This window comes from Coregonus lavaretus, assembly GCF_964263955.1.
Source record: "Coregonus lavaretus genome assembly, chromosome: 38".
Lineage (NCBI taxonomy): Eukaryota > Metazoa > Chordata > Actinopteri > Salmoniformes > Salmonidae > Coregonus > Coregonus lavaretus.
In genome coordinates this window covers 3,785,168-3,812,265 of record NC_140025.1, presented here as the reverse complement: position 1 = coordinate 3,812,265, position 27,098 = coordinate 3,785,168, and the positions used below count along the sequence as shown (strand labels likewise).

Below are 27,098 nucleotides of genomic sequence, written 5' to 3'. Positions count from 1 at the left end.
CTTGAGAGAGTCCCTCTGTATGAGTGTTTTTATCTGGCATGTCTAAGAGATCTCCAGTGATTGGGGGGGGGGGGGGGGGGGGGGTCGTCAAAGGTCATGCCAGGCTGGCCGGTCCGGAACAGGGAAGCAAGGAGACCTGGGTAAGGGGAGAGCCGCTTTGGCTCATGGAGCCATGGTGTCTTGGCGCCCCGTGTAGATGCTGCTTCAGCCTCCACCTTCGCCATCTCCTCTGTACCTCGTACTGTACCTGTGTGTGGGGGGAGGGGATGGAGAAAGTGTATCATCGAGCACTAGTTAATCAGGGCTAGCTGCCTAATATTAGCAATAGCACATTTATACCACTTATTTCAACTTCATTTTACATCATAGTTTTGAGAAATTGACAAAAAACCTACCTCCCCATTTAGAAAACAGTAAAGAACAGCAACTCCAAAGCCCTGGAAAGGAAGAAAGGGGAATTTAGACATCAAATAGTATTCCTGCAAAGTAAAAAAGTAAAAATCAAAATTACCTGTGTTGATGCAAGAGCCAGCTCAACAAAGGTCCATATTTTGTAAGTTAAACCACTGACTTTGATGGGTAAGAAGGCAAAGAGGATGTAGTACAAACCAAAGAGGGTCACCAAAAGAAAAGTAGATTTGGTAAGTCTCCTGAAAAGATACAAGGAAAATATGCAATTTTACAATACACAAAATACATCAATCAATACTGTACACATGTTTGGAGAGATTCCATTAGTTTGCCGTTGTGCTGGTCTTTCAGGTTTGACTGGGCAACGCTTACAGAAAGTTAGCACAGGTACTGTAACACTGTTTTAAGTGATTTATTTTACCCTACAGAATAAACATCCTTGAAATGCTTTGGTAATAGTACATTCTGGTGATTTTGACAACTCACTTGTATTGGCTGAATTCAGTTCCATGCATGTCTGGCATCCGCAGTTTCCCCACCAGAATTCGTATGATACTCAGAAAAAATATAAAATTAATCTGCAATGAAATGGCAACAAATGATTACCGTAGGGAGTAAAACAAATATTTACATTCTCAGTTTTATAAAAAACAAACATCAAATTGTATTTGTCACATACACCGAATACAAAGGGTGTTAACTGACAGTGAAACGCTTGCTTACGAGCCCTTTACAACAATGCAGTAAAAACATATACAAGAATGAAGCTGTATACAGGGAGTACCAGATCAATGTGCATGGGTATGGGGTACACTATTTGAGGTAGATAAGTACATGAAGTCAGGGTAAAGGGACTAGGCATCAGGATAGATAAAAATATAAGTAAAATAAAGCACAGAGTAGCAGCAGCAGCATGTGTGTGTTTCTTTTTTTGTATACAAAACATTAAGAACACCTGCTCTTTCCATGACAGACTGACCAGGTGAAAGCTATGGTCCCTTATTGATGTCACCTGTTAAATCTACTCCAATCAGTGTAGATGAAGGGGAGGAGACAGGTTAAAGAAGGATGTTTAATCCTTGAGACATGGATTGTGTGTGTGTGCCATTCAGAGGGTGAATGGGAAAGACAAAAGATTTAAGTGCTTTTGAATAGGGAATGGTAGTAGGTGCCAGGTACACCGGTTTGAATGTTTCAAGAAATGCAACGCTGCTGGGTTTTTCACGCTCAACAGTTTCCTGTGTGTATCAAGAATGCTCCACCACCCAAAGGACATCCAGCCAACTTGACACAACTGTGGGAAGCATTGAAGTCAACGTGGGCCAGCATCCCTGTGGAACGCTTTCGACACCTTGTAGTCCATGCCCTGATGAATTGAGGCTATTCTGATGACAAAAGGGGGTGCAACTCAATATTAGGAAGGTGTTCGTAATGTTTTGTACACTCAGTGTGTGTGTGTGTATGTATGTATGTGTGTGTGTGTGTGTGTATATATATATATATATAAAATGTATAGAGAGGGCTAGTCAGTGCAAGATAGGGTCAATGCAGATAGTCCGGGTAACCATTTAATTAACTATTTATGGCTATTAGCAGTCTTACGGCTTGGGGGTAGAAGCTGTCTCGGAACCTGTTGGGCCGAGAGCTGATGCTCCGGTACCATTTGCCGGACGGTACCAGAGTGAACAGTGAACTTGGGTGGGTGTCTTTGACACATTTTTAGGCCTTCCTCTGACATTGCCTGATATAGAGGTCCTGGATGGCAGGGAGCTCGGTCCCAGTGATGTACTGAGCCGTCCGCACCACCCTCTGTAGCGCTTTGCGGTCGAGGGCGGTGCATTTTCCATACCAAGCGGTGATGCACCCAATCAAAATGCTCTCGATGCAGCTGTGTAACTTTTTGACGATCCAAGGGCCCATGCCAAATATTTTCGGCCCTGAGGGGAAGAGACACTTTCGTGCCCTCTTCACGACTGTGCGGGTGTGTGTACACCATGTTAAGTCCTTAGTGATGTGGACGCCAAGGAACTTGAAGCTTTCGACCTGCTCCACTACAGCCCCATCGATGTGGATCGGGACATGCTCTCCCCTCTTTCTCCTGTAGTCCACACTCAGCTCCTTGGTCTTACTGATGTTGAGGAGAGGCTGATGTCCTGCCACCAAACTGCCAAGTCTCTGACCTCCTCCCTGTAGGCTGTCTCATCACCATCAGTGATCAGGCCTACCACCGTTGTCGTCAGCAAACTTGATGGTGCTGGAGTCGTGGGTGAACAGGGAGTACAGGAGGGGACTAGGCACACACCCCTGAGGGGCCCCCGTGTTGATGGTCAGCGTGGCGGAGGTGTTGTTGCCTACCCTCACCATCTGGGGCCGGCCCGTCAGGAAGTCCAGGATCCAGTTACAGAGGTTCAGTCCCAGGGTCCCGAGCTTGGTGAGGAGCTTGGAGGGGAATATGGTGTTAAATGCTGCGCTGTAGTCTATGAACAGCAATCTCACATAGTGATTTCCCCTCTTGTCCAGGTGGGAGAGGGCGGTGTGAAATGCAATTGAGATAGCATCATCTGTGGATCTGTTGGGGCAGTATGTGAATTGGGAGTGGTTCCAGGGTGTCTGGGATAATGGTGTTGATGTGTGACTTGACCAGCCTTCCAAAGCACTTAATAATTAAAGATGCGAATGCTACAGGGCGATAGTCATTTAGGCAGTTTACCTTGGAGTTCTTGGGAACAGGTACAATGGTGGTCAGCTTGAAACATGTTAGGATTACAATCTGGTACAAGGAGAGATTGAACATGTCCGTGAAGACACTTGCCAGCTGGTCTGCGCATGCTCTGAGAATGTGCCCTGGTATTCTGTCTTGAAGAATCTTGAACAATGAATAGGCCTAATCATTAGTTATCAACAGAGATTGATGCACTTACAACTATGAAGAGTAGGACTGGTACTCTGAGAATCCACCAAACCCAGTCATGTACCCTTGTCTCCCAGCAGCTTGAGGAGAAAGAGAAACCTATTAATGTATGTGAACTATGATGATGATGCAATTGTCATCTGTTTAAAATGGTCTATGACATCCCATTCATCTGTATCTTACCCTTCATCCTCATAGAAGTATTTTGCCAAGCCCCAGGATACAATGACAATCATTGGCAAACCTATGTAGAAAAACAAAAACTGTTTAGTTAAATTCAATCCCTCTTTTCAGTGAACAGTTCACTATGACATGACATTGCTAGATGACATCAATGACATGGCATGTGTAGTGTTGTTGTAATGTAGAGGGGACAGGTGTCCGTACCCCAGCCCTGGATGATGTACCACCACAGGGGTTTCTTCTTGGAGAAGAAGGAGACGCTGACCAGGGTGTGGAGGTAGTGTCCCTCCACCAGCAGCCAGCTGTAGTTAGCCATGATGCAGTAGTTGGAGAACATCACCACTAACTTACACACCACCTACAGGATATGATGAGAAAAGATACACTACATGACCAAAAGTATGTGGACACCTGCTTGTCAAACGTCTCATTCCAAAATCATGGGCATTCATATGGAGTTTGTCCCCCCTTTGCTGCTATAACAGCCTCCACTTCTGGGAAGGCTTTCCACTAGATGTTGGAACATTGCCACGGGGACTTGCTTCCATTCAGCCACGAGTATAAGTGAGGTCGGGCACTGATGTTGGGCGATTAGGCCTGAATCGCAGTCGGCGGTCCAATTTATCCCAAAGGTGTTTGATGGGGTTGAGGTCAGGGATCTGTGCAGGCCAGTCAAGTTATATTTACTCATCAATCTACACACAATACCCCATAATGACAAAGCGAAAACTAAAAACACCTTATTTACATAAGTATTCAGACCCTTTGCTATGAGACTCGAAATTGAGCTCAGGTGCATCCTGTTTCCATTGTTCATCCTTGAGATGTTTCTACAACTTGATTGGAGTCCACCAGTGGTAAATTCAATTGATTGGACATGATTTGGAAAGGCACACACCTGTCTATATAAGGTACCACAGTTGACAGTGCATGTCAGAGGAAAAACCAAGCCATGAGGTCGAAGGAATTGTCCGTAGAGCTCCGAGACAGGATTGTGTTGAGGCGCAGATCTGGGGAAGGGTACAGCAATGTCTGCAGCATTGAAGGTCCCCAAGAACACAGTGGGCTCCATCATTCTTAAATGGAAGAAGTTTGGAACCACCAAGACTCTTCCTAGAGCTGGCTGCCCGGCCAAACTTAGCAATCGGGGGAGAAGGGCCTTGGTCAGGGAGTTGACCAAGAACCCGATGGTCACTCTGACAGAGCTTCAGAGTTCCTCTGTGGAGATGGGAGAACCTTCCAGAAGGACAACCATCTCTGCAGCACTCCACCAATCAGGCCTTTATAGTAAAGTGGCCAGACGGAAGCCACTCCTCAGTAAAAGGCACATGACAGCCCGCTTGGAGTTTGGCTAAAGGACTCTCAGACCATGAGAAACAAGATTCTCTGGTCTGATGAAACCTGGCACCATCCCTACGGTGAAGCATGGTGGTGGCAGCATCATGCTGTGGGGATGTTTTTCAACGGCAGGGACTGGGAGACTAGTCAGGATTGAGGGAAAGATGAACAGAGCAAAGTACAGAGAGATCCTTGATGAAAACCTGCTCCAGTGCGCTCAGGACCTTAGACTTAGGCGAAGGTTCACCTTCCAACAGGACAACGACCCTAAGCACACAGCCAAGACAACGCAGGAGTGGCTTCGGGACAAGTCTCTGAATGTCCTTGAGTGGCCCAGCCAGAGCCTGGACTTGAACCCCATCGAACATCTCTGGAGAGACTTGAAAATAGGTGTGCAGCAATGCTCCCCATCCAACCTGACAGAGCTTGAGAGGATCTGCAGAGAAGAATGGGAGAAATTCCCAAATACAGGTGTGCCACGCTTGTAGCGTCATACCCAAGAAGACTTGAGGCTGTAATCGCTGCCAAAGGTGCTTCAACAAACTATTGAGTAAAGGGTCTGAATACTTATGTAAATGTGATATTTCCGTTTTTTATGTTTCATAAATTTGCAAACATTTCTAAAAACCTGTTTTTGCTTTGTCATTATGGGGTATTGTGTGTAGATTGATGAGGGAAAAAAACAATGTAATCCATTTTAGAATAAGGCTGTAACGTAACAAAATGTGGAAAAGTCAAGGGGTCCGAATACTTTCCGAATGCACTGTATAGTGTAGGAGGGGTATTTTAGTATGTTCATATCATGTTGAAAGATTAATAACTATCAAAACCAGGAATTTTTTGAAGAGTTAGAAAAGTGAGTTATTCTGCTTTCACACACTAAATTACACATTTCTCTCTATCAATGTGTTCATCCATTTACACATGCATTGACAGTCACTACAAAGTACAGTAGATACGTACTGGGTAGTCGTCACAATGGTAGAAGTCTTCATCGGTGAAGAGCACAGAGTCTTTGATGAAGATGAAGGAAGCACGCAGGATGAAGGAGACAAAGAGTTGGATGTGGATGTAGTTTCTGGTGCAGTGCAGTTTCCTAGACAACAGGAAAAGTGTCAAAGCAGCTGTAAATGTCCTCCTTGACCAACATGCTTTTGACACCCATGTTGTAATATGTTTAATCCTCCACTGAGACACAATATTAAGATAAGCATGTTGGTTACAGTCTGGTTTATTGGGTATCCAAATGGATTATCATATATTTTTATCATAATAATTCTTAGACTTGATTCTCTGTTTCTCACCTAAAGAGACAGAGGATGGTGATGGCGATGGTGAGAGAGATTAGAGAGAGAGCGTAGCCTGCAGTGTACATGGTCTTCACGTAGGGGAAGTACATGTGGGAGTCATGTGACTGGGAGGAAAAAGTGGCCTGGTGTAAGAATATATTTTTATGAAAATTGTCCATGTATTTTTAAATCACTGCTCAACACTTCTATGGCTTTCCCTTATTTTTATGTATTTGTCCTGAATCAAAGACAAAACCATTGATGTAGCATATACTAAGATTACACATGTACCCACCTCTCCAAGTAAGTGTAAGGTTTCGTTGAAACATGCATGCTCGTAAGGAGGGAATGGGTCCGTCCAGCCCGTGTCTGTGCAGTTCCGGTACACTTTACCTGGAAAATCATACAGTCTCATCAATACTTACTTACTGTTCTGTTCAAATAAACGAATTATGGCCATCAAAATAGTCGGCATCAGAGTAAAAAAACTTGACCATGCAGAGCATGGTGGAACAGACCAAATATTTTCTAAGACACACAGACCTACATAGTACGCAGGTTCAATCTCTCTGGTATTTTAGTGCAGGCAGTAGTTTTTGCAGGCTTCATTTGTGTTATGTAAGGTTGTCATAAATCACTTCATGATGCCGCTGTTTCCACAAGCAGACCTTTTATGAACTCTTTACCACTCCTCTGTTATTTTAGTCTATCGCATATATGAGCATCAATCAACAGTTTATGGTAGAAAAACAAACATTTTTGTATTGAATGGAAACAAATTATCTTAGTAGTGGATCATTAACTAACACATACATAATAGCCAGGGGTGGGGTGGGAGTCTAAGACATCATAACAGCCAGGGGTGGGGTGGGGGTCTAACACATAACAGCCAGGGGTGGGGTGGGGTGGGGGTCTAAGACATCATAACAGCCAGGGGTGGGGGTCTAACACATAACAGCCAGGGGTGGGGTGGGGGTCTAACACATAACAGCCAGGGGTGCGGTGGGGGTCTAACACATCATAACAGCCAGGGGTGGGGTGGGGGTCTAACACATAACAGCCAGGGGTGGGGTGGGGGTCTAACACATCATAACAGCCAGGGGTGGGGTGGGGGTCTAACACACATCATAACAGCCAGGGGTGGGGTGGGAGTCTAAGACATCATAACAGCCAGGGGTGGGGTGGGGGTCTAACACATCATAACAGCCAGGGGTGGGGTGGGGGTCTAAGACATCATAACAGCCAGGGGTGGGGGTCTAACACATAACAGCCAGGGGTGGGGTGGGGGTCTAACACATAACAGCCAGGGGTGGGGTGGGGGTCTAACACATCATAAGAGCCAGGGGTGGGGTGGGGGTCTAACACATAACAGCCAGGGGTGGGGTGGGGGTCTAACGCATTGTAACAGCCAGGGGTGGGGTGGGGGTCTAACACATAACAGCCAGGGGTGGGGGGGGGGGTCTAACGCATAACAGCCAGGGGTGGGGTGGGGGTCTAACGCATTGTAACAGCCAGGGGTGGGGTGGGGGTCTAACACATCATAACAGCCAGGGCTGGGATGTGGGTGTAACACATAACAGCCAGGGGTGGGGTGGGGGTCTAACACATAACAGCCAGGGGTGGGGTGGGGGTCTAACGCATTGTAACAGCCAGGGGTGGGGTGGGGGTCTAACACATCATAACAGCCAGGGGTGGGGTGGGGGTCTAACACATAACAGCCAGGGGTGGGGTGGGGGTCTAACACATAACAGCCAGGGGTGGAGTGGGGGTCTAACACATAACAGCCAGGGGTGGGGTGGGGGTCTAACACATCATAACAGCCAGGGGTGGGGTGGGGGTTTAACACATCATAACAGCCAGGGGTGGGGTGGGGGTCTAACACATAACAGCCAGGGGTGGGGGGGGGGGGGGGGGGTCTAACGCATAACAGCCAGGGGTGGGGTGGGGGTCTAACACATAACAGCCAGGGGTGGGGGGGGGGGGTCTAACGCATAACAGCCAGGGGTGGGGTGGGGGTCTAACACATAACAGCCAGGGGTGGGGTGGGGGTCTAACACATAACAGCCAGGGGTGGGGTGGGCGTCTAACGCATTGTAACAGCCAGGGGTGGGGTGGGGGTCTAACACATCATAACAGCCAGGGGTGGGGTGGGGGTCTAACACATAACAGCCAGGGGTGGGGTGGGGGTCTAACACATAACAGCCAGGGGTGGAGTGGGGGTCTAACACATCATAACAGCCAGGGGTGGGGTGGGGGTCTAACACATCATCACAGCCGGGGTGGGGTGGGGGTCTAACACATAACAGCCAGGGGTGGGGTGGGGGTCTAACACACACATCGTAACAGCCAGGGGTGGGGTGGGGGTCTCTCACCTTCTGATTTGAAGAAATTGGGACAGTTATGTGATGCAGTTTCCCCTACAAAAGCAGGTGACCAGCAATTCAAGTGGTCCCACATACCCTTGCAGTCCACTGTAGTCCACTGTCAAACTGGCCTGGTTCCCAGTGATGTGCTGATGTGCAGTTTCAGATTTTGATACCTATGGGACTGGAAATGATTTTCCTCTTATGTTGTATGTATATCATATAATGCCATTCAGAGAAAACTTTAAAAAACGAACAGAAAATGTCTAAGAACATTGACTATTATGGAATAGAGAAGGAACATGTTAACCTATATTTGTTTAGCTTAGGAATACATGACAAACCATGCTGGGTATGAATTTCTAAGGTGAAAATATAGAAACAGTCTCATCTCACCTGGTTGGGGAGTTTTGGACACATTATGCAGCCGCAACTCATGAAGGCACCTCTCCTCCTCTCGAATAAGAATGATGTACGGCTCACAGTCTGCTTGAACCTTTCATAGTTAAAAAGAAAAATAATGTGTGCATGTGTCATCTCCCCATAGCCTACAGTGCCTTCAGAAGGTATTCACACCCCTTGACTTTTTCCACATTTTGTTGTAACAGACTGAATTTAAAATGGATTCAATTGAGTTTTTTGTCACTGGAATTAAGTGGAATTATGTTTTTTGAAATGTTTACAAATAAATAAAAAATGAAAAGCTTAAATGTCTTTAGTCAATAAGTATTCAACCCCTTTGTTATTGCAAGCCTAAATAAGTTCAGGAGTAAACATATGTTAACAAGTCACATAATAGTTTTTTGTTTTTTTTATGACTACCTCATCTCTGTACCCCACACATACAATTATCTGTAAGGTCCCTCAGTCGAGCAGTCAACTTTACACACATATTCAACCACAAAGACCACAGAGGTTTTCCAATGCCTCATAAAGAAGGGCACCTATTGGTAGATGGGTAAAAAAAAATTAAAGCAGACATTGAATATCCCTTTGAGCATGGTGAAGTTATTAACTACACTTTGGATGGTGTATCAATACACCTAGTGACTAAAAAGATAGCGGTGTCCTTCCTAACTCAGTTGCTGGAGAGGAAGGAAACCACTCAGGGATTTCGCCATGAGGCCAACGATGACTTTAAAACAGTTAAGAGTTTAATGGCTGTGATAAGAGAAAACTAAGGATGGATCAACATTGTAGTTACTCCACAATACTAACTTAATTGACAGGGAAAATAAGGAAGCCTGTACAGAACAAAAATATTCCAAAACATGCATCCTGTTTGCAACAAGGCACTAAAGTAATACAGCAAAAACATTGACAAAACAATGTACTTTTTGTCCTGAATACACAGTGTTATGTTTGGGGGAAATTCAATACAACACATTACTGAGTAGCACTCTCCATATGTTCAAGCATAGTGGTGGCTGCATCATGTTATGGGTATGCTTGTAATCATTGGAATGGGCACAGGCAAAATCCTAGAAAAAAACCTGCTTCAGTCTGCTTTCCACCAGACACTGGGAGATTAATTCACCTTTCAGCAGGACAAAACATAAGACCACATCTACACTGGAGTGTTCCTGAGTTGCCGAGTTACAGTTTTGATTTAAATCTGCTTTAAAATCTATGGCAAGATCTGAAAATGGTTGTCTTGCAATGATCAACAACCAATTTGACAGAGCTTGAAGAATTTTGAAATGAATAATGGGCAAATGTTGCACAATCCTGCTGTGGAAAGCTCTTAGAGAGACTTACCCAGAAAAGACTCACAGCTGTAGTCTCTGTAGAAAAGTCTCTGCCAAAGGTGATTCTAATATACACTGAGTATACCAAACATTAGGAACACCTTCCTAATATGTGTTAGCATTTCCCCCCCACTTTGACATGAAAGTATTTTGTGTAGATAGTTGACCAATTTTTAACCCTCTTTGTAACAACAACATTTGGAAAAGGTCAAGGGGTGTGAATAATTTCTGAAGGCACTGAGTGTACAAAACATTAAAAAAGTATTCCTTAGTTGCACATTTTCTCAAAATCTAAAGGCATAACCTTCAACCTAGATTATTTTTCCATGACATAGTAGACTGACCAGGTGAATCCAGGTGAAAGCTATGATCCGTTATTGATGTCACCTGTTTAATCCACTTAAAATCAGTATAGATGAAGAGGAGGAGACAGGTTAAATATGGATTTTGAAGCCTTGAGACATGGATTGTGTATGCGTCAATTTAAATGTGAATGGGCAAGACAAAAAATGCAAGTGCCTTTGAACGGGGTATGGTAGTAGTAGGTGCCAGGTGCACAAGTTTGAGTGTGTCAAGAACTGCAACACTGCTGGGTTTTTCCACGCTCAACAGTTTCCAGTGTGTATCAAGAATGGTCCACCAAACATTCTGCTAACTTGACACAACTGTGGGAAGCATTGGAGTCAACATGGGCCAGCATCCCTGTGGAACGCTTTCGACACCTTGTAGTCCATGCCCCGAATAATTGAGACTGTTCTAGGGGCAAAAGGGGTACAAACTCAGTATTATGAAGGTGTTCCTAATGTTTCGTACACTCAGTGTATATGTATGTACCTTTGCCAAACATGCCCAGCTGTTTCAAACACGCGCGTTCATTCTTACCTTCAAGTACATGCCCAGTAGGATTCCAATAATTCCAATGTGCATTTTGTCAGTCACAAGCATCATATACCAGAAAAATGTAACCTAATGATAGACTTTAATAAACTGCAAACTGACTTTCGGTACTAAAAGTCTGAAATAATCGTCCAATTCAAACCAGCAAGTCATCAAACAGCATCCACTGGCTTTGTCCAAACCAACTGCATGTGTTTTGTTTGAGCAGTTATTACACCTGACCAATTTTATAATAGACTAGTACCAAAGACAGTACAGTATGAAGATAGGCAGAAACTGCTTCTCCAATATAAATCCCCGATAACGCATGTAGGCGAAGTCATGGCAACGTTGGCTCGCTTAACTCATGCGCAGAAATACGTCATTGGGTCTAATGGTCTTCTCACGCTGTACTGCACATGTGCAGACCGTCATGTCAAAGGCACTCTTTTGATATAAAGTTGTTTTTGACAAAAATGAAAACGTGTCAGTGTGTCACTTTCACGAGGTTGTAGTAATACCATGTTCAACTACTTAAGACGATGTCTCAACTCCAGGGTGTGCCTTTAGATTTCGAGAAAATGTACAACAAATGAATATATTTTTACTTCTCTCCAGGGGCGGCCTGTTCAATAGGGCGATATGGGCGACGCACTGCCAAACGGGAAAAGGAAGGGATTTTTTTTCTAATCAATTATATCACGGCAACAGTAGTTATCAGTGTTGTAATCTATACGTCTGATCTGCCACAGTGCCACACTGCCACTAAATGTCGAATCAGGCTAAAGTCGTGCTTCAAATGGCTCCCCCCCCCCTTTTGGGGCGATTTCAGTCAGGTTGAAAATCGCCCAGAAGTCTGTAATAGACTCCCATGTAAAATCTATTTTTTTCAAATTTCAGAGCCTTCAATACAATCTCAATGGGTGTCTGTGGGCTTGCACTTACGCGCTTTCGTCATACGTTACGTAACCATGAACGTAACTGAGAAAAGAGTGGATTGTTTGAAAGAAGTTCCTTTTTGTCGGCGAACAAATGGAGATAAATTGGCAACGAAACAATTAGGACCTCCCAGACCAAATTTAATAATTCAACAGGTTTCTACTAAAGGCGGAAAGTCCTACACCCGAGGATTTTCCAAAAATTGGTACGAACGAAAAAAGACATTGCCACTCACTCAACTGGATGACGAGGGATACAGGCTAGCTGTCCGCCGCCACAACGATGAGGTTAGTGTTGATAATCACAAGTTTACTGGATGTGGATATGGTGTAATAAAGGCAGTTTATTCAGAGTTAAATATATCTGGAATCGCGTTCACGGACCCGTTCGTCAAACTCTTAGGGAGCTATAAATTAAGCCCCATTACTTACCATATCAGATAAGAGAAATTGCTGCAGCTACATATATTTTACATCCTGGCCCTACATAGTTCACTATTTGCATCACTTACCAAAATATTACATGTGGTCATATATGCTTGGAAAGTGGAGATGCCATAGAACGTCAAAAAAGTAAACATTGCTGGAGACACATTGCCGTTTTGGAGAAGACATCGCGTTTGCTAGCGAAGAGATTTGTTGTGGCAAATGAACTTGGGCTGGGAATTGCCAGGAACCTCACGATAAGATATATGCATCAGCATTGCGAGTCTCATGATTCTATACGTATTGCGATTCGATACTGTGATTTTATTGCGCACCATATGTCTGTTGCAGAGGGATCAGAAAGCCATGAGAACGAGTTTTGATCAGTCATGGAAATAAAAGTGCTGAAAACAAATTTGCTCCCAATGTGAAAAGATTGAGAACAAGCTATGAAGGAACAATAATGGTGTTTTGGTGCAGGTACAGCCAACTAGCGCTAAAATATTGCGATATTGTCAATACAGTATATCGTAAAGTATCACTATGTAACTCGATTTCTTTCACCCCAATCCCTCAAATTAACGGTAAATAACTGAATTGTTTGCCCCTCATTTAGCTAAGATGATTAGCTAGCCAGCTAAAATGTTTTATTTAGTTAGCAGTCGCATCTACAATAGTTTACTGTCAATAACATGTCTCCAAAAATGACGTGGTGTCTCCAATTGTGTTGACATTTTACAATTGCAATGCGCATCCATGAGTATCCACTTTCTGTAGCTCAGCTGGTAGAGCATGGTGCTTGTAACGCCAAGGTAGTGGGTTCGATTCCCGGGACCACCCATACACAAAAATGTATGCACGCATGACTGTAAGTCGCTTTGGATAAAAGCGTCTGCTAAATGGCATATTATTATTATTATTATTATTATCTGAAGAGAGCCCCGAAACATTGTGTGCAGACATTTTATGCAATAAATGAAGTAGGTTCAATCTAGTAGTTCTGATCTTCTGATTGGTCCTGATGAGTTGGGCGAGGTCCCCTGCAGGCTACTGTCACTGTTGCATTGGCTCTGAGTCGGGTTCTCTGTCTTCAAATGTTCAGCCTAAGAGAGGGGATTTTTGTGTGTGTGTGTGTGTGTGTGTGTTTAACAGTGATGATGTGTGTGTGTGTGTGTGTGTGTTTAACAGTGATGATGTGTGTGTGTGTGTGTTTGTGTGTGTGTGTGTCCTCAGAGCAAGAACTCGTGAGTTGGAAGAACTGAGAGGCCTATGGCGTGGGTGTTGTCCTTGGCCACCTGCTGACAAGGCTGACAAGATAGGACCCTTTTGTCCATTGTTATTGGATAGGAACAGAACTTATAACCAGCTCCTGACCTAAATAGATCTTAGCACAACATTTTACTCAACATATCATATTCCATATTCACTATAACAAATATATTTACTACGACATTAGCAAGAACCGCCACATCCTCAGCCGGCTAATCCAGTGTGTGAAGTTTTGCGGAGTGTTTGAGTTAGCTTTGCGAGGCAAAGATGAAACTGAGGGCTCCACCAACCCTGGTAAGCCAACACTTTTGAGATCAGTCAATAAATGCTTCTGGTATTGACTTATATGCTGCCCCTGTCTTCATGTTGTTGCTGGACATATCTTTTTTTAAATGTGTGTAGGTCACCTAAATCATCAGAAAAATTGCCCCTCCTGAGAATTTTTTCAGGAGCCGCCACTGCTTCTCTCATTGACTTCATAAACCCCAAACCCCGGTCTTGTCTGCTTGGCCTGTTTCGCAAGCGTTCCCAGATGTTGCGCCTCTGGGTTTAGAAACGCTTTGCTAATACTAACCCTTGAAAAAATATCCCGCCCCACGGAAGAATCACTATGGTGACGAGAGTGTTTGGTGGATGTTCTATCAGTGAAACAACAGGTACGTTCAGTTTTCATCCTTGAAAAGCACCCACATCATGCAACGAATAAAAACTTGTGTTGTTTATGAGCTAACGTTACCAAATCGAACCTAAAACAACTGTTTGATGAAGTTTGATAACAAGCTAGCTAACGACGTTAGCTCTTTTTCTTTGCTAGCTGTTTCTCTCTGCTAGCTGCTAGCTTCCACTCTTTCTTGCTAACCCGTCCCTAGCTAGTTTGCTTACTTTCCTGTGTCAACCACAGTAGCTGCACATGCACAAAGTTGGCTTGCTAGCTTTGTGTCATTTGGTTCTTTTCATTATCATATGGACAACATTGCATCTTTGAAATGCAAGCGTTTAACGTTACATATCTGATGTGATATGAATTGTGATATTGTTTGCTATCTTCTTCAGCCCTGTTTTTAATGGAGAAGTGATGGAAGTGGCACACTCTGCATCAGAGACATTCACAGACAGTCAAAGGAAGAAGACCCCTCTTCCCCTGTGCCAACTGGTGGAGGACACAAAAATAAGGCCCTCTAATGTCCCTCATCACCTACTAGAGACCCGTAGGACCCTTACACTTAAACAATTTGATACATCTCAGTCATATATTTAACAGGCTATATTCAGTCAATAATAATATGTTTATTGTAGTAGAGCGCTAGGGCTAGAACTATAATATGCATGCTCATGATGCTATCTGAGTTACCGTAGCCTACATTATGCAGTGTGTGGTTCCTCAGGCGTTTGATAATATTTTCCACTTGTTTTGGGTTTTAATATTTACTTCATTTAGCAAATGCTCTTATCAAGAGCGACTTATAGTAGTGAGTGCATACATTTTCATACTTTTCCCCCGTACTGGTCCCCCATGGGAATCAAACCCACAACCCTGGCATTGCAAGCATCATGCTCTACCAATTGAGCCACACGGGACTAAGCAGATGGTGAAGACATCTCATTTATATTATACTTTCCAGAAACCTATACCAAACTCAAGAGCAACAGTGCAATCCATGCAGAACCCTCAGCACTTCACTTCAGTGGGTTTAAACTGGGGAAGGATTATCAGAGGACCTTGGTGAGTGAAGCAAAGAGTGTTGACTGTTCCAAGAGAACAAAAGACAAAGCACTGACTTTAGATGGATTGTGCCGATATATGCACTTCATGTACCAGTACATTCTTATACAAGGCGTCATGTAATTCATCTTTGTTTTAATCTTCCTCAGAAACTTATCAACATATCATCTGAAGTGATCAACATTCACATTATCCCCACCCAAACAAAGCACTTCCAAACGAAATATTTAAAAAAGGTGTTTGTTTATTACTATTTGATGTCATGTTATGCATTCCGTCTATGATCTTTGATTCGTATGCGTGTCAGTGTTGATGGTTAATTCCTCCATTTTGATATTCTATGCAGCATCTTCTTGTCCCCGGACTGTCCTACACAGTGAAAGTACACTTCTGTCCTAAAGAATGGCGCTACTTCTACGACTGTATTCGGGTTCATTGCAAGGTTGGAATCCAGTGCTATGTTAATTTCTAATCAAGTTCGCATGCCGTCATGCCTGACAGTGATCTCTTCAACTTCTACTTCTAATCTATTCAACTGTCCATCAAAAGAGGGATTTGCTGTGTTTATGCATCACATGTTGTTTGTTGTCAACGTTTCTCTCCATAGTTGCTGCATGGTAAGCCTGGTCCCAGATCTGTTTGTGCTGTCTTGCAAACTTCTAAGGTCATTGTCACTCCATGGCAAACTGATCTGGAACCAGAGTACTTACTGCTAGGAGGTTCCCTCCTGTTTAGAACTCCAGGAAATGAATGCATCAGGGAGCATTGTTATTCTCTCTCAATCTCTCTCCAGGGGGAAGAGAATTTACAGGTACCAGTCCATGCCTACCCCATCATCGATGACTTGCACATCCCAACACACATCACCATACCAGCTGTCCCACTGGGTCAAAGGTGAGGTGAAGTGGACAATCGTGTCTCACTGTGCATCTTTGCCCTTTGAATAGTCTTTAAACCCACCAATGAACCTTCATAAGAGGATTGTACATGAGTTGCATGGCCACTCAAATCCCTTACAGAAAAAACACATAATTTCACATGTGAAATCATGTGTTTTTGGAACACTTCACATATGATCACGTTTCCACACGTGTAGTTTAATTTTATCACATGTTACTTTAAATGTTGTCGCAAGTTATCACATTAACTTCACATAAGATCACATATGATCACATGAAAACATGTGTTTTTGGAACACTTCACATGTGAAATTCATATGTTCTTTCCGTAAGGGATAGGCTACAGCTACAGCCTAGTCTGCTAAGTAGTTGCTAAGTGCACCAGTTTCTGAATTAGCCTGCCAGATAAACATGATGAGTGGCAACAAAGGCTTGTTTGAGGAATAAACTCAGTGTGTTATTATGGTCATGTAACGCATCATAAACATTGGTTTTTAATAATCTCTGTTGACACTAACGATGCGGTGAGCAGTCAATATATTAGAGTCCATTTGCACAGTAGATAGCTAATTGTAGTTCTCTAAGTAAGCCGTATGCTGGGTATATGCTAGGGTCAGTAGTATTTGTCTTGCATGTTCAACAATCTTCAGTCAAAACAATACACTTGGAAAGAGAATATTAAAAAAAAAATCCAAATATAAACATATGTAAGGCCATAGAGATACAATATAATAATTATTTACATTTTACAGATTGTGACACAATCCACTTTCCACAATTTTTTATAGGAGGGCATTTTTATCTCTTGATAAAAATGATTGTCTTTTGAACTGAGTCGCTGGCTGAATTTGATTTATCTTTACATTTTATTGTAGGTCTCAATGAACATGTAGGCTGTTGTCCTTTCTCTCTGGGTCTGTGTGATATACAGTACCAGTCAAAAGTGTGGACACACCTACTCATTCAAGGGTTTTTCTTTATTTGTAAAAAAAATTACATTGTAGAATAATAGTGAAGACATCAAAACTATGAAATAACACATATGGAATCATGTAGTAACCAAAAAAAGTGATAAACAAATCAAAATATATTTTATATTTAAGATTCTTAAAATAGCCACCCTTTGCCTTGATGACAGCTTTATACACTCTTGGCATTCTCTCAACCAGCTTCACCTGGAATGCTTTTCCAACAGTCTTGAAAGAGTTCCCACATATGCTGAGCACTTGTTGGCTGCTTTTCCTTCACTCTGCCGTCCGACTCATCCCAAACCATCTCAATTGGGTTGAGGTCGGGGGATTGTGGAGGCCAGGTCATCTGATGCAGCACTCCATCACTCTCCTTCTTGGTAAAATAGCCCTTACACAGCCTGGAGGTGGGTTGGGTCATTGTCCTGTTGAAAAACAAATGATAGTCCCACTAAGCCCAAACCAGATGGGATGGCGTATCGCTGCAGAATGCTGTGGTAGCCATGCTGGTTAAGTGTGCCTTGAATTCTAAATAAATCACAGACAGTGTCACCAGCAAAGCACCATAACACCTCCTCCTCCATGCTTTACGGTGGGAACTACACATGCGGAGATCATCCGTTCACCAACACCGCGTATCACAAAGACACCGCGGTTTGAACCAAAAATCTCCAATTTGGACTCCAGATCAAAGGACAGATTTCCACCGGTCTAATGTCCATTGCTCGTGTTTCTAGGCCCAAGCAGGTCTCTTATTATTATTGGTGTCCTTTAGTAGTGGTTTCTTTGCAGCAATTCGACCATGAAGGCCTGATTCACACAGTCTCCTCTGAACAGTTGACGTTTAGATGTGTCTGTTACTTGAACTCTGTGAATCATTTATTTGGGTTGCAATTTCTGAGGCTGGTAACTCTAATGAACTTATCCTCTACAGCAGAGGTAACTCTGGGTCTTCTATTCCTGTGGTGGTCCTCATGAGAACCAGTTTCAACGTTCTTGAAATGTTCCGTATTGACTGACCTTCATGTCTTAAAGTAATGATGGACTGTCGTTTCTCTTTGCTTATTTGAGCTGTTCTTGCCATAATATGGACTTGGTCTTTTATCAAATAGGGCTATCTTCTGTATACTCCCCCTACCTTGTCACAACACAACTGATTGGCTCAAACTCATTAAGAAGGAAATACATTCCACAAATTAACTTTTAACAAGGCACACCTGTTAATTGAAATGCATTCCAGGTGACTACCTCATGAAGCTGGTTGAAAGAATGCCAAGAGTGTGCAAAGCTGTCATCAAGGCAAACGATGGCTATTTGAAGAATCTTTGTTTAACACTTCTTTGGTTACTACATGTTTCCATATGTGTTATTTCATAGTTTTGATGTCTTCACTATTATTCTACAATGTAAAAAAATAAAGAAAAACCCTTGAATGAGTAGGTGTGTCCAAACTTTGACTGGTGGTGTATATGCTTGTTATCTTTGACCTTTGACCTGTCTTTGACCTTCCAGTGTCAGCCATGTGATCCCTCTGAGCTGCAGCTGTCCCATTGACTTTGAGTTCCAGGTGTACATCATCCAGCCACACAAGGCCTTCTCGGTCCAGCCCCTGTCAGGTAACTCCAATCAGCAGACTTGGTAGCACTTTACATTAGGCCACTGAATAAAGTAGTAATAACACAGTCCTTAACAAGATAGCAACAACATCCTACCTGCTCACTCAGACAGACAGTGAGGAAAACCCCTGTATTATTCTATCTACAGTAGGTATATATTATTTGATTAATGTATTAAGCCTGTGAGTCTATTTGCCAGATATGTATCAATTTATTTTTTTATATTTGATGGTAGGATAATTTCTGGTTCACAATAAGGTTCCAGCTATGTTTTTGTGTTAGTTCCTTGAGGTGATTAGTTAAAACTTTGAACCACATAAAACATTTTTTGCTGGCTCCCAGAGACCCAGACTCACCTGTATAAACTCACGTAATATTATTAGCTGATTACCTAGCCCTGACCTGTGATTCCTCAACATCACCATCATGTCTTGTGTCTGAATTACTGTGGACAGATGCTCATAGTCTGCAACTGCCACCTTGACACAAAGCAGTCAGGGACTCAGTGCATCTAGCACAGGGGGGAGCTGTGTTGTTTTGTCTCTGGCATGGATGGTGACGCTTTCCAGGCAATGCATGATGATGGATTTCCGGGGTTACGCAAATAGCCTAGTACTCAGACTGGGTAGAGATGTCTGAAAAAGTATCTCTCTATGTTTCCCATGGTTTGAGGGTATTGAAGTGTTGAGTTTAGGTAGGCCTACGTAATGTTTTCCTTTAACAAATGCGTTACATTCAAGACCGGTATAATCCTTTGTTTGTGTGTGATTCTAGGAGTGATTCCAGCCAATGGGAAGGTGGAGGTGACCGTCACATTCAGGCCCTTCCAGTATGACACGTCCCAGGTCACTCTACAAGTGGTCATCTCCCAGTTCAATTCCAAACCCTACGTCTGCACCCTCAGCGGGTCCTCCTCGCCCCACCTGCCTCTCAGGTATCTCAGATCCATTTTGAAATGTTACAGGTTAATTCATCAAACATTATATTGAATTATGTCACTTTTACCAGGTCATAGTTACAATGACAAGACTGGTATATATACCAGTCTTTTATTTATATATATATATATATATATATGGTCAGCAAAGTTCCTGTTTTCTTGGTTTGTATCATGTTATTGCTTGTTATTTGGTGTCATTGTGAGTTCCATCAATTAATGCACTGAGCCAAATATATTTATTTTACTGATAAGAATGGAAACGTGATTGTTAAGTGGTTACGCACATTTCATAGAGCAACTGCTGAGAGAGAGACCAAGTGCTGCACATGTACTGTATTGAAACTCTCCATCTGCAAACTTTGAAAATGGAAATTGTACAAACATTTAGAGAGATAAAAATGAACCCTTGCAGTGAAGAACCATACAAGTGCATACTGTTCCATTTTCTTATAATCAAATATTTATCTGTTTTTAAGTGTGTATATACCACATTAGGATTTTTACGGTTGATAGATACTTGAATCATTTTTTTTTCTAAATGTTTTATAATGATGCATTCTGTGTATCTACATTTTTCAAAAAATGCACATACAGTGGGGAGAACAAGTATTTGATACACTGCCAATTTTGCAGGTTTTCCTACTTACAAAGCATGTAGAGGTCTGTAATTATTATCATAGGTACACTTCAACTGTGAGAGACGGAATCTAAAACAAAAATCCAGAAAATCACATTGTATGATTTTTTATTAATTAATTTGCATTTTATTGCATGACATAAGTATTTGATCACCTACCAACCAGTAAGAATTCCGACTCTCACAGACCTGTTAGTTTTTCTTTAAGAAGCCCTCCTATTCTCCACTCATTACCTGTATTAACTGCACCTGTTTGAACTTGTTACCTGTATAAAAGACACCTGTCCACACACTCAATCAAACAGACTCCAACCTCTCCACAATGGCCAAGACCAGAGAGCTGTGTAAGGACATCAGGGATAAAGTTGTAGACCTGCACAAGGCTGGGATGGGCTACAGGACAATAGGCAAGCAGCTTGGTGAGAAGGCAACAACTGTTGGCGCAATTATTAGAAAATGGAAGAAGTTCAAGATGACGGTCAATCACCCTTGGTCTGGGGCTCCATGCAAGATCTCAGCTCGTGGGGCATCAATGATCATGAGGAAGGTGAGGGATCAGCCCAGAACTACACGGCAGGACCTGGTCAATGACCTGAAGAGAGCTGGGACCACAGTCTCAAAGAAAACCATTAGTAACACACTACGCCGTCATGGATTAAAATCCTGCAGCGCACGCAAGGTCCCCCTGCTCAAGCCAGCGCATGTCCAGGCCCGTCTGAAGTTTGCCAATGACCATCTGGATGATCCGGAGGAGGAATGGGAGAAGGTCATGTGTTCTGATGAGACAAAAATAGAGCCTTTTGGTCTAAACTCCACTCGCCGTGTTTGGAGGAAGAAGAAGGATGAGTACAACCCCAAGAACACCATCCCAACTGTGATGCATGGAGGTGGAAACATCATTCTTTGGGGATGATTTTCTGCAAAGGGGACAGGACGACTGCACCGTATTGAGGGGAGGATGGATGGGGCCATGTATCGTGAGATCTTGGCCAACAACCTCCTTCCCTCAGTAAGAGCATTGAAGATGGGTCGTGGCTGGGTCTTCCAGCATGACAATGACCCGAAACACACAGCCAGGGCAACTAAGGAGTGGCTCCGTAAGAAGCATCTCAAGGTCCTGGAGTGGCCTAGCCAGTCTCCAGACCTGAACCCAATAGAAAATCTTTGGAGGGAGCTGAAAGTCCATATTGCCCAGCGACAGCCCTGAAACCTGAAGGATCTGGAGAAGGTCTGTATGGAGGAGTGGGCCAAAATCCCTGCTGCAGTGTGTGCAAACCTGGTCAAGACCTACAGGAAACGTATGATCGCTGTAATTGCAAACAAAGGTTTCTGTACCAAATATTAAGTTCTGCTTTTCTGATGTATCAAATACTTATGTCATGCAATAAAATGCAAATTAATTACTTAAAAATCATACAATGTGATTTTCTGGATTTTTGTTTTAGATTCCGTCTCTCACAGTTGAAGTGTACCTATAATAAAATTTACAGACCTCTACATGCTTTGTAAGTAGGAAAACCTGCAAAATCAGCAGTGTATCAAATACTTGTTCTCCCCACTGTATATGGTTCTTCTGCACGATTCAAATGATGATGATACCCTTCTGTTCCATTGATTTCTGTTCATGGCTAACTTCTTTGTTTAGTCTTGGGCTACAGACTCAAAACCACACACAGTCACTTATACTGATAAACAGGTTGTTCTTGTTTCGAGTCTGTATATAAAATATAATTTTTGATTCAGTTCCCATGAGAAAATGGGTGTACTCCATCACTGACAGTGGACGAGTTTTACTCCCCTGTGTTATGACTGAAATAAGTTAATGATTCATCAAGCAAGGGAACTGCAGTCATATCAAAATGCATTGGTTTCCAATCCATTCAATGTGTGTGCTTTGGATCAAATATTCCCATGTTTACTTCTCCCTGGACCCGCAATAAAAGTTTATTATTGAAATTTTACTGCAGTGGGCTAAATCAGGGTCACGCAGAGTGTTTCTTGGTAGTCTTAAACAAATCTACTTTGAAACAAAAGTATACACCTCACACACATGGTTATGGGCTTTAAAAAAAGAAGACACCTGTACCATGTCAGATATAGAGTTAAATTGTATTACATTTTGAGTTTGCATCCCAATATTACACATCACAGAAGACTGAAATATTACAAAACCGTTTGACAGAGAAACACATGATTTTCCACTGGCTTTTTGAAATACTGTTGTGAATTGTGAAATTATAAAAAAAATATTAATAACATTCCACCGATGAGGCCACTAGATTGCAATTTGGTCATTTGACTGCAGGAAACATGCTACATACATTTATTGGTGTTGTTTCTGACCCAGTCAACAGGAGAAAGACATGGGACATGCAAGAGAAGTTCTGTTTGTTGACAGTCGAGGGCCTCCACCTGTCTCCTTGATACAGCCTCTGACCAAAACCAAGCAGAGGTCAATGCGGACACCTGAAAAGTCAAAGGTAATGCAAGCATTTAACTCCTGCTGTACTTACCAAGGGTGTGTTATTGGATGCTAGCATGCTAGTTAGCTATGGCATCATAGTTAGCTAGCTGAATAAAGTAAGTTGAGTCTATTCCTTGAAACATTGAACCGCTGTAGTTTGCAACAATTCTAATTTCTAAAGTGGAAGTTGGGAGAGTTTTATTCGGGTGTTTCAGTGAAACAATTATAGTTTCTGAGGTGGAAGTTGGGAGAGTTATATTTGGGAGTTGTGGTGAGGGAGGCCCTACTCTCTCCTTTCCCAGATATTTAGTTCATTTCATTCCGATCTCCTCTGCATTATTGTAGCCATTTGCTACAGCCTGTCAACTATGCCTCTGCCTATCCCTGTTCTCTCCTCTCCGCACAGGCTACACAAACGCCTCACACCGCGTGGCTGCTGCCTCTCTAACCTGGTGGTCCCTGCACGCACCACACACCTGGAGTTCCAGGTCTCAGGCAGCCTCTGGAACGGCCGTTCTGCTGCCAACAAGGCTGACTTCATCCCAGCCTATGCTACCCTCCAGTCCCTCGACTTCCTGGCGCTGACGGAAACATGGATTACCACTGAAAACACTGCTACTCCTACTGCTCTCTCCTCGTCTGACCATGTGTTCTCGCATACCCCGAGAGCATCTGGTCAGAGGGGTGGTGGCACAGGAATCCTCATCTCTCCCAAGTGGACATTCTCAATTTTTCCCCTAACCCATCTGTCTATCTCCTCATTTGAATTCCATGCTGTCACAGTCACTAGCCCATTTAAGCTTAATATCCTTGTCATCTATCGCCCTCCAGGTTCCCTTGGAGAGTTCATCAATGAGCTTGACGCCTTGATAAGTTCCTTTCCTGAGGATGGCTCACCCCTCACAGTTTTGGAGGATTTCAACCTCCCTACATCTACATTTGACTCATTTCTCTCTGCCTCCTTCTTTCCACTCCTCTCCTCTTTTGACCTCACCCTCTCACCGTCCCCCCCTACTCACAAGGCAGGCAATACGCTTGACCTCATCTTTACTAGATGCTGCTGTTCTACTAATCTCACTGCAACTCCCCTCCATGTCTCCGACCACTACTTTGTATCCTTTTCTCTCTCGCTCTCCTCCAACACTACTCACTCTGCCCCTACACAGATGGTAATGCGCCGCCGCAACCTTCGCTCTCTCTCTCCCACTACTCTCTCCTCTTCCATCCTATCATCTCTTCCCTCTGCTCAATCCTTCTCCCTCCAATCTCCTGATTCTGCCTCCTCAACCCTCCTCTCCTCCCTTTCTGCATCCTTTGACTCTCTGTGTCCCCTATCCTCCCGGCCGGCTCGGTCCTCCCCTCCAGCTCCGTGGCTTGATGACTCATTGCGAGCTCACAGAACAGAGCTCCGGGCAGCTGAGCGGAAATGGAAGAAAACTAGACTCCCTGCGGACCTGGCATCTTTTCACTCCCTCCTCTCTACATTCTCTTCATCTGTTTCTGCTGCTAAGGCCACTTTCTACCACTCTAAATTCCAAGCATCTGCCTCTAACCCTAGGAAGCTCTTTGCCACATTCTCCTCCCTGCTGAATCCCCCCCCCCCCCCCCCCTCCCTCTCTGTGGATGACTTCGTCAACCACTTTGAAAAGAAGGTTGATGACATCCGATCCTCGTTTGTTAAGTCTAATGACACTGCTGGTCCTGCTCACACTGCCCTACCCTATGCTTTGACTTCTTTCTCCCCTCTCTCTCCAGATAAAATCTCGCGACTTGTGACTGCAGGCCGCCCAACAACCTGCCCGCTTGACCCCATCCCCTCCTCTCTTCTCCAGACCATCTCCGGTGACCTTCTCCCCTACCTCACCTCGCTGATCAACTCATCCTTGACCGCTGGCTATGTCCCTTCCGTCTTCAAGAGAGCGAGAGTTGCACCCCTTCTCAAAAAACCAACACTCGATCCCTCTGATGTCAACAACTACAGACCAGTATCCCTTCTTTCTTTTCTTTCCAAAACTATTGAGCGTGCCGTCTTTAGCCAACTCTCTTGCTATCTCTCTCAGAATGACCTTCTTGACCCAAACCAGTCAGGTTTCAGGACTGGTCATTCAACTGAGACTGCTCTTCTCTGTGTCACGGAGGCTCTCCGCACTGCTAAAGCTAACTCTCTCTCCTCTGCTCTTGTCCTTCTAGACCTGTCTGCTGCCTTTGATACTGTGAACCATCAGATCCTCCTCTCCACCCTCTCCGAGCTGGGCATCTCCGGCGCGGCTCACTCTTGGATTGCATCCTACCTGACCGGTCGCTCCTACCAAGTGGCGTGGCGAGAAGCTGTCTCCGCACCATGTGCTCTCACCACTGGTGTCCCCCAGGGCTCAGTTCTAGGCCCTCTCCTATTCTCGCTATACACCAAGTCACTTGGCTCTGTCATATCCTCACATGGCCTCTCCTATCATTGCTACGCTGACGATACACAACTAATCTTCTCCTTTCCCCCTTCTGATAACCAGGTGGCGAATCGCATCTCTGCATGTCTGGCAGACATATCAGTATGGATGACGGATCACCACCTCAAGCTGAACCTTGGCAAGACGGAGCTGCTCTTCCTCCCGGGGAAGGACTGCCCGTTCCATGATCTCGCCATCACGGTTGACAACTCCGTTGTGTCCTCCTCCCAGAGTGCGAAGAGCCTTGGCGTGACCCTGGACAACACCGTGTCGTTCTCCGCTAACATCAAGGCGGTGACCCGATCCTGCAGGTTCATGCTCTACAACATTCGGAGAGTACGACCCTGCCTTACACAGGAAGCGGCACAGGTCCTAATCCAGGCACTTGTCATCTCCCGTCTGGATTACTGCAACTCGCTGTTGGCTGGGCTCCCTGCCTGTGCCATTAAACCCCTACAACTCATCCAGAATGCCGCTGCCCGTCTGGTGTTCAACCTTCCCAAGTTCTCTCACGTCACCCCGCTCCTCCGCACACTCCACTGGCTTCCAGTTGAAGCTCGCAGCTGTTACAAGACCATGGTGCTTGCCTATGGAGCTGTGAGAGGAACGGCACCTCCGTACCTTCAGGCTCTGATCAGTCCCTACACCCAAACGAGGGCATTGCGTTCATCCACCTCTGGCCTGCTAGCTCCCCTTCCTCTGCGGAAGCATAGTTCCCGCTCAGCCCAGTCAAAACTGTTCGCTGCTCTGGCACCCCAATGGTGGAACAAGCTCCCTACCAGCGCCAGGACGGCGGAGTCGCTCACCACCTTCCGGAGACATTTGAAACCCCACCTCTTTAAGGAATACCTGGGATAGGATAAAGTAATCCTTCTACCCCCCCTAAAAAAAAAAAAAAAAAAAAAAAAAAGTAAGTCTCTCTGGATAAGAGTGTCTGCTAAATGACGTAAATGTAAATGTAAATGTGCATTTCCAGAAAGCCTTCTAGCTAACATCACACATTATTTATCTTGAAAACCCAGCTGCACAGAGATAGAGTCATGCTATAAATAAACTACAATGGTAGCTACAAGGCTTTTAAGAAACTCACTCCAGTTCATTTAGCAGACCATTTAGCAGACTAAGCGTATTGCAACGCTTCACTGGATCAATCTGAAACTTTACATACACACTGCTGCCATCTAGTGTCCAAAATCTAAATTGCGCCTAAACAGCATTATTATATTGTGGCCTTTCTCTTGCATTTCAAAGATGATGGAACAAAAGAATATGTAGAAAACACATGATTTTTTGTTTGTATTATCTTTTCCCAGATCTAATGTGTTATATTCTCCTACATTCATTTCACATTTTCACAAACTTCAAAGTGTTTCCTTTAAAATGGTATCAAGAATATGCAGATCCTTGCTTCAGGTCCTGAGCTACAGGCATTTAGATTTGGGTATGTCATTTTAGGCAAAAGAAAGTGTACGATCCTTAAGAGGTTAATGATATATACCCATTTGATTCTTGAAGAATATAATTATAAATGCCTCATGATCTTAATTCAACTGTCATATGTACCCCATCAGAACCCAAAATAGAAGCTTGTTTTACTCCAATGTGTGTAAACAATGTAAATGTAATGAAAACAACACTGTATAACCTTAAAACAT

General features: G+C 43.7%; 1 protein-coding gene across 1 annotated transcript; it reads right to left on the bottom strand.

Moving 5' to 3' along the window:
* Positions 1 to 94: 94 nt before the first annotated feature.
* LOC311112220 (secretin receptor-like) lies at positions 95 to 11,191 on the bottom strand (the record flags this gene model as incomplete). Its single annotated transcript, XM_084155242.1, has 13 exons — positions 95 to 247; positions 396 to 437; positions 512 to 650; positions 898 to 989; positions 3,333 to 3,402; positions 3,506 to 3,566; positions 3,710 to 3,863; positions 5,807 to 5,939; positions 6,148 to 6,257; positions 6,428 to 6,525; positions 8,505 to 8,603; positions 8,892 to 8,991; positions 11,126 to 11,191. The coding sequence occupies 13 exons, from the start codon at positions 11,189 to 11,191 to the stop codon at positions 95 to 97; spliced, it is 1,317 nt and encodes a 438-aa protein (XP_084011368.1).
* Positions 11,192 to 27,098: the final 15,907 nt, after the last annotated feature.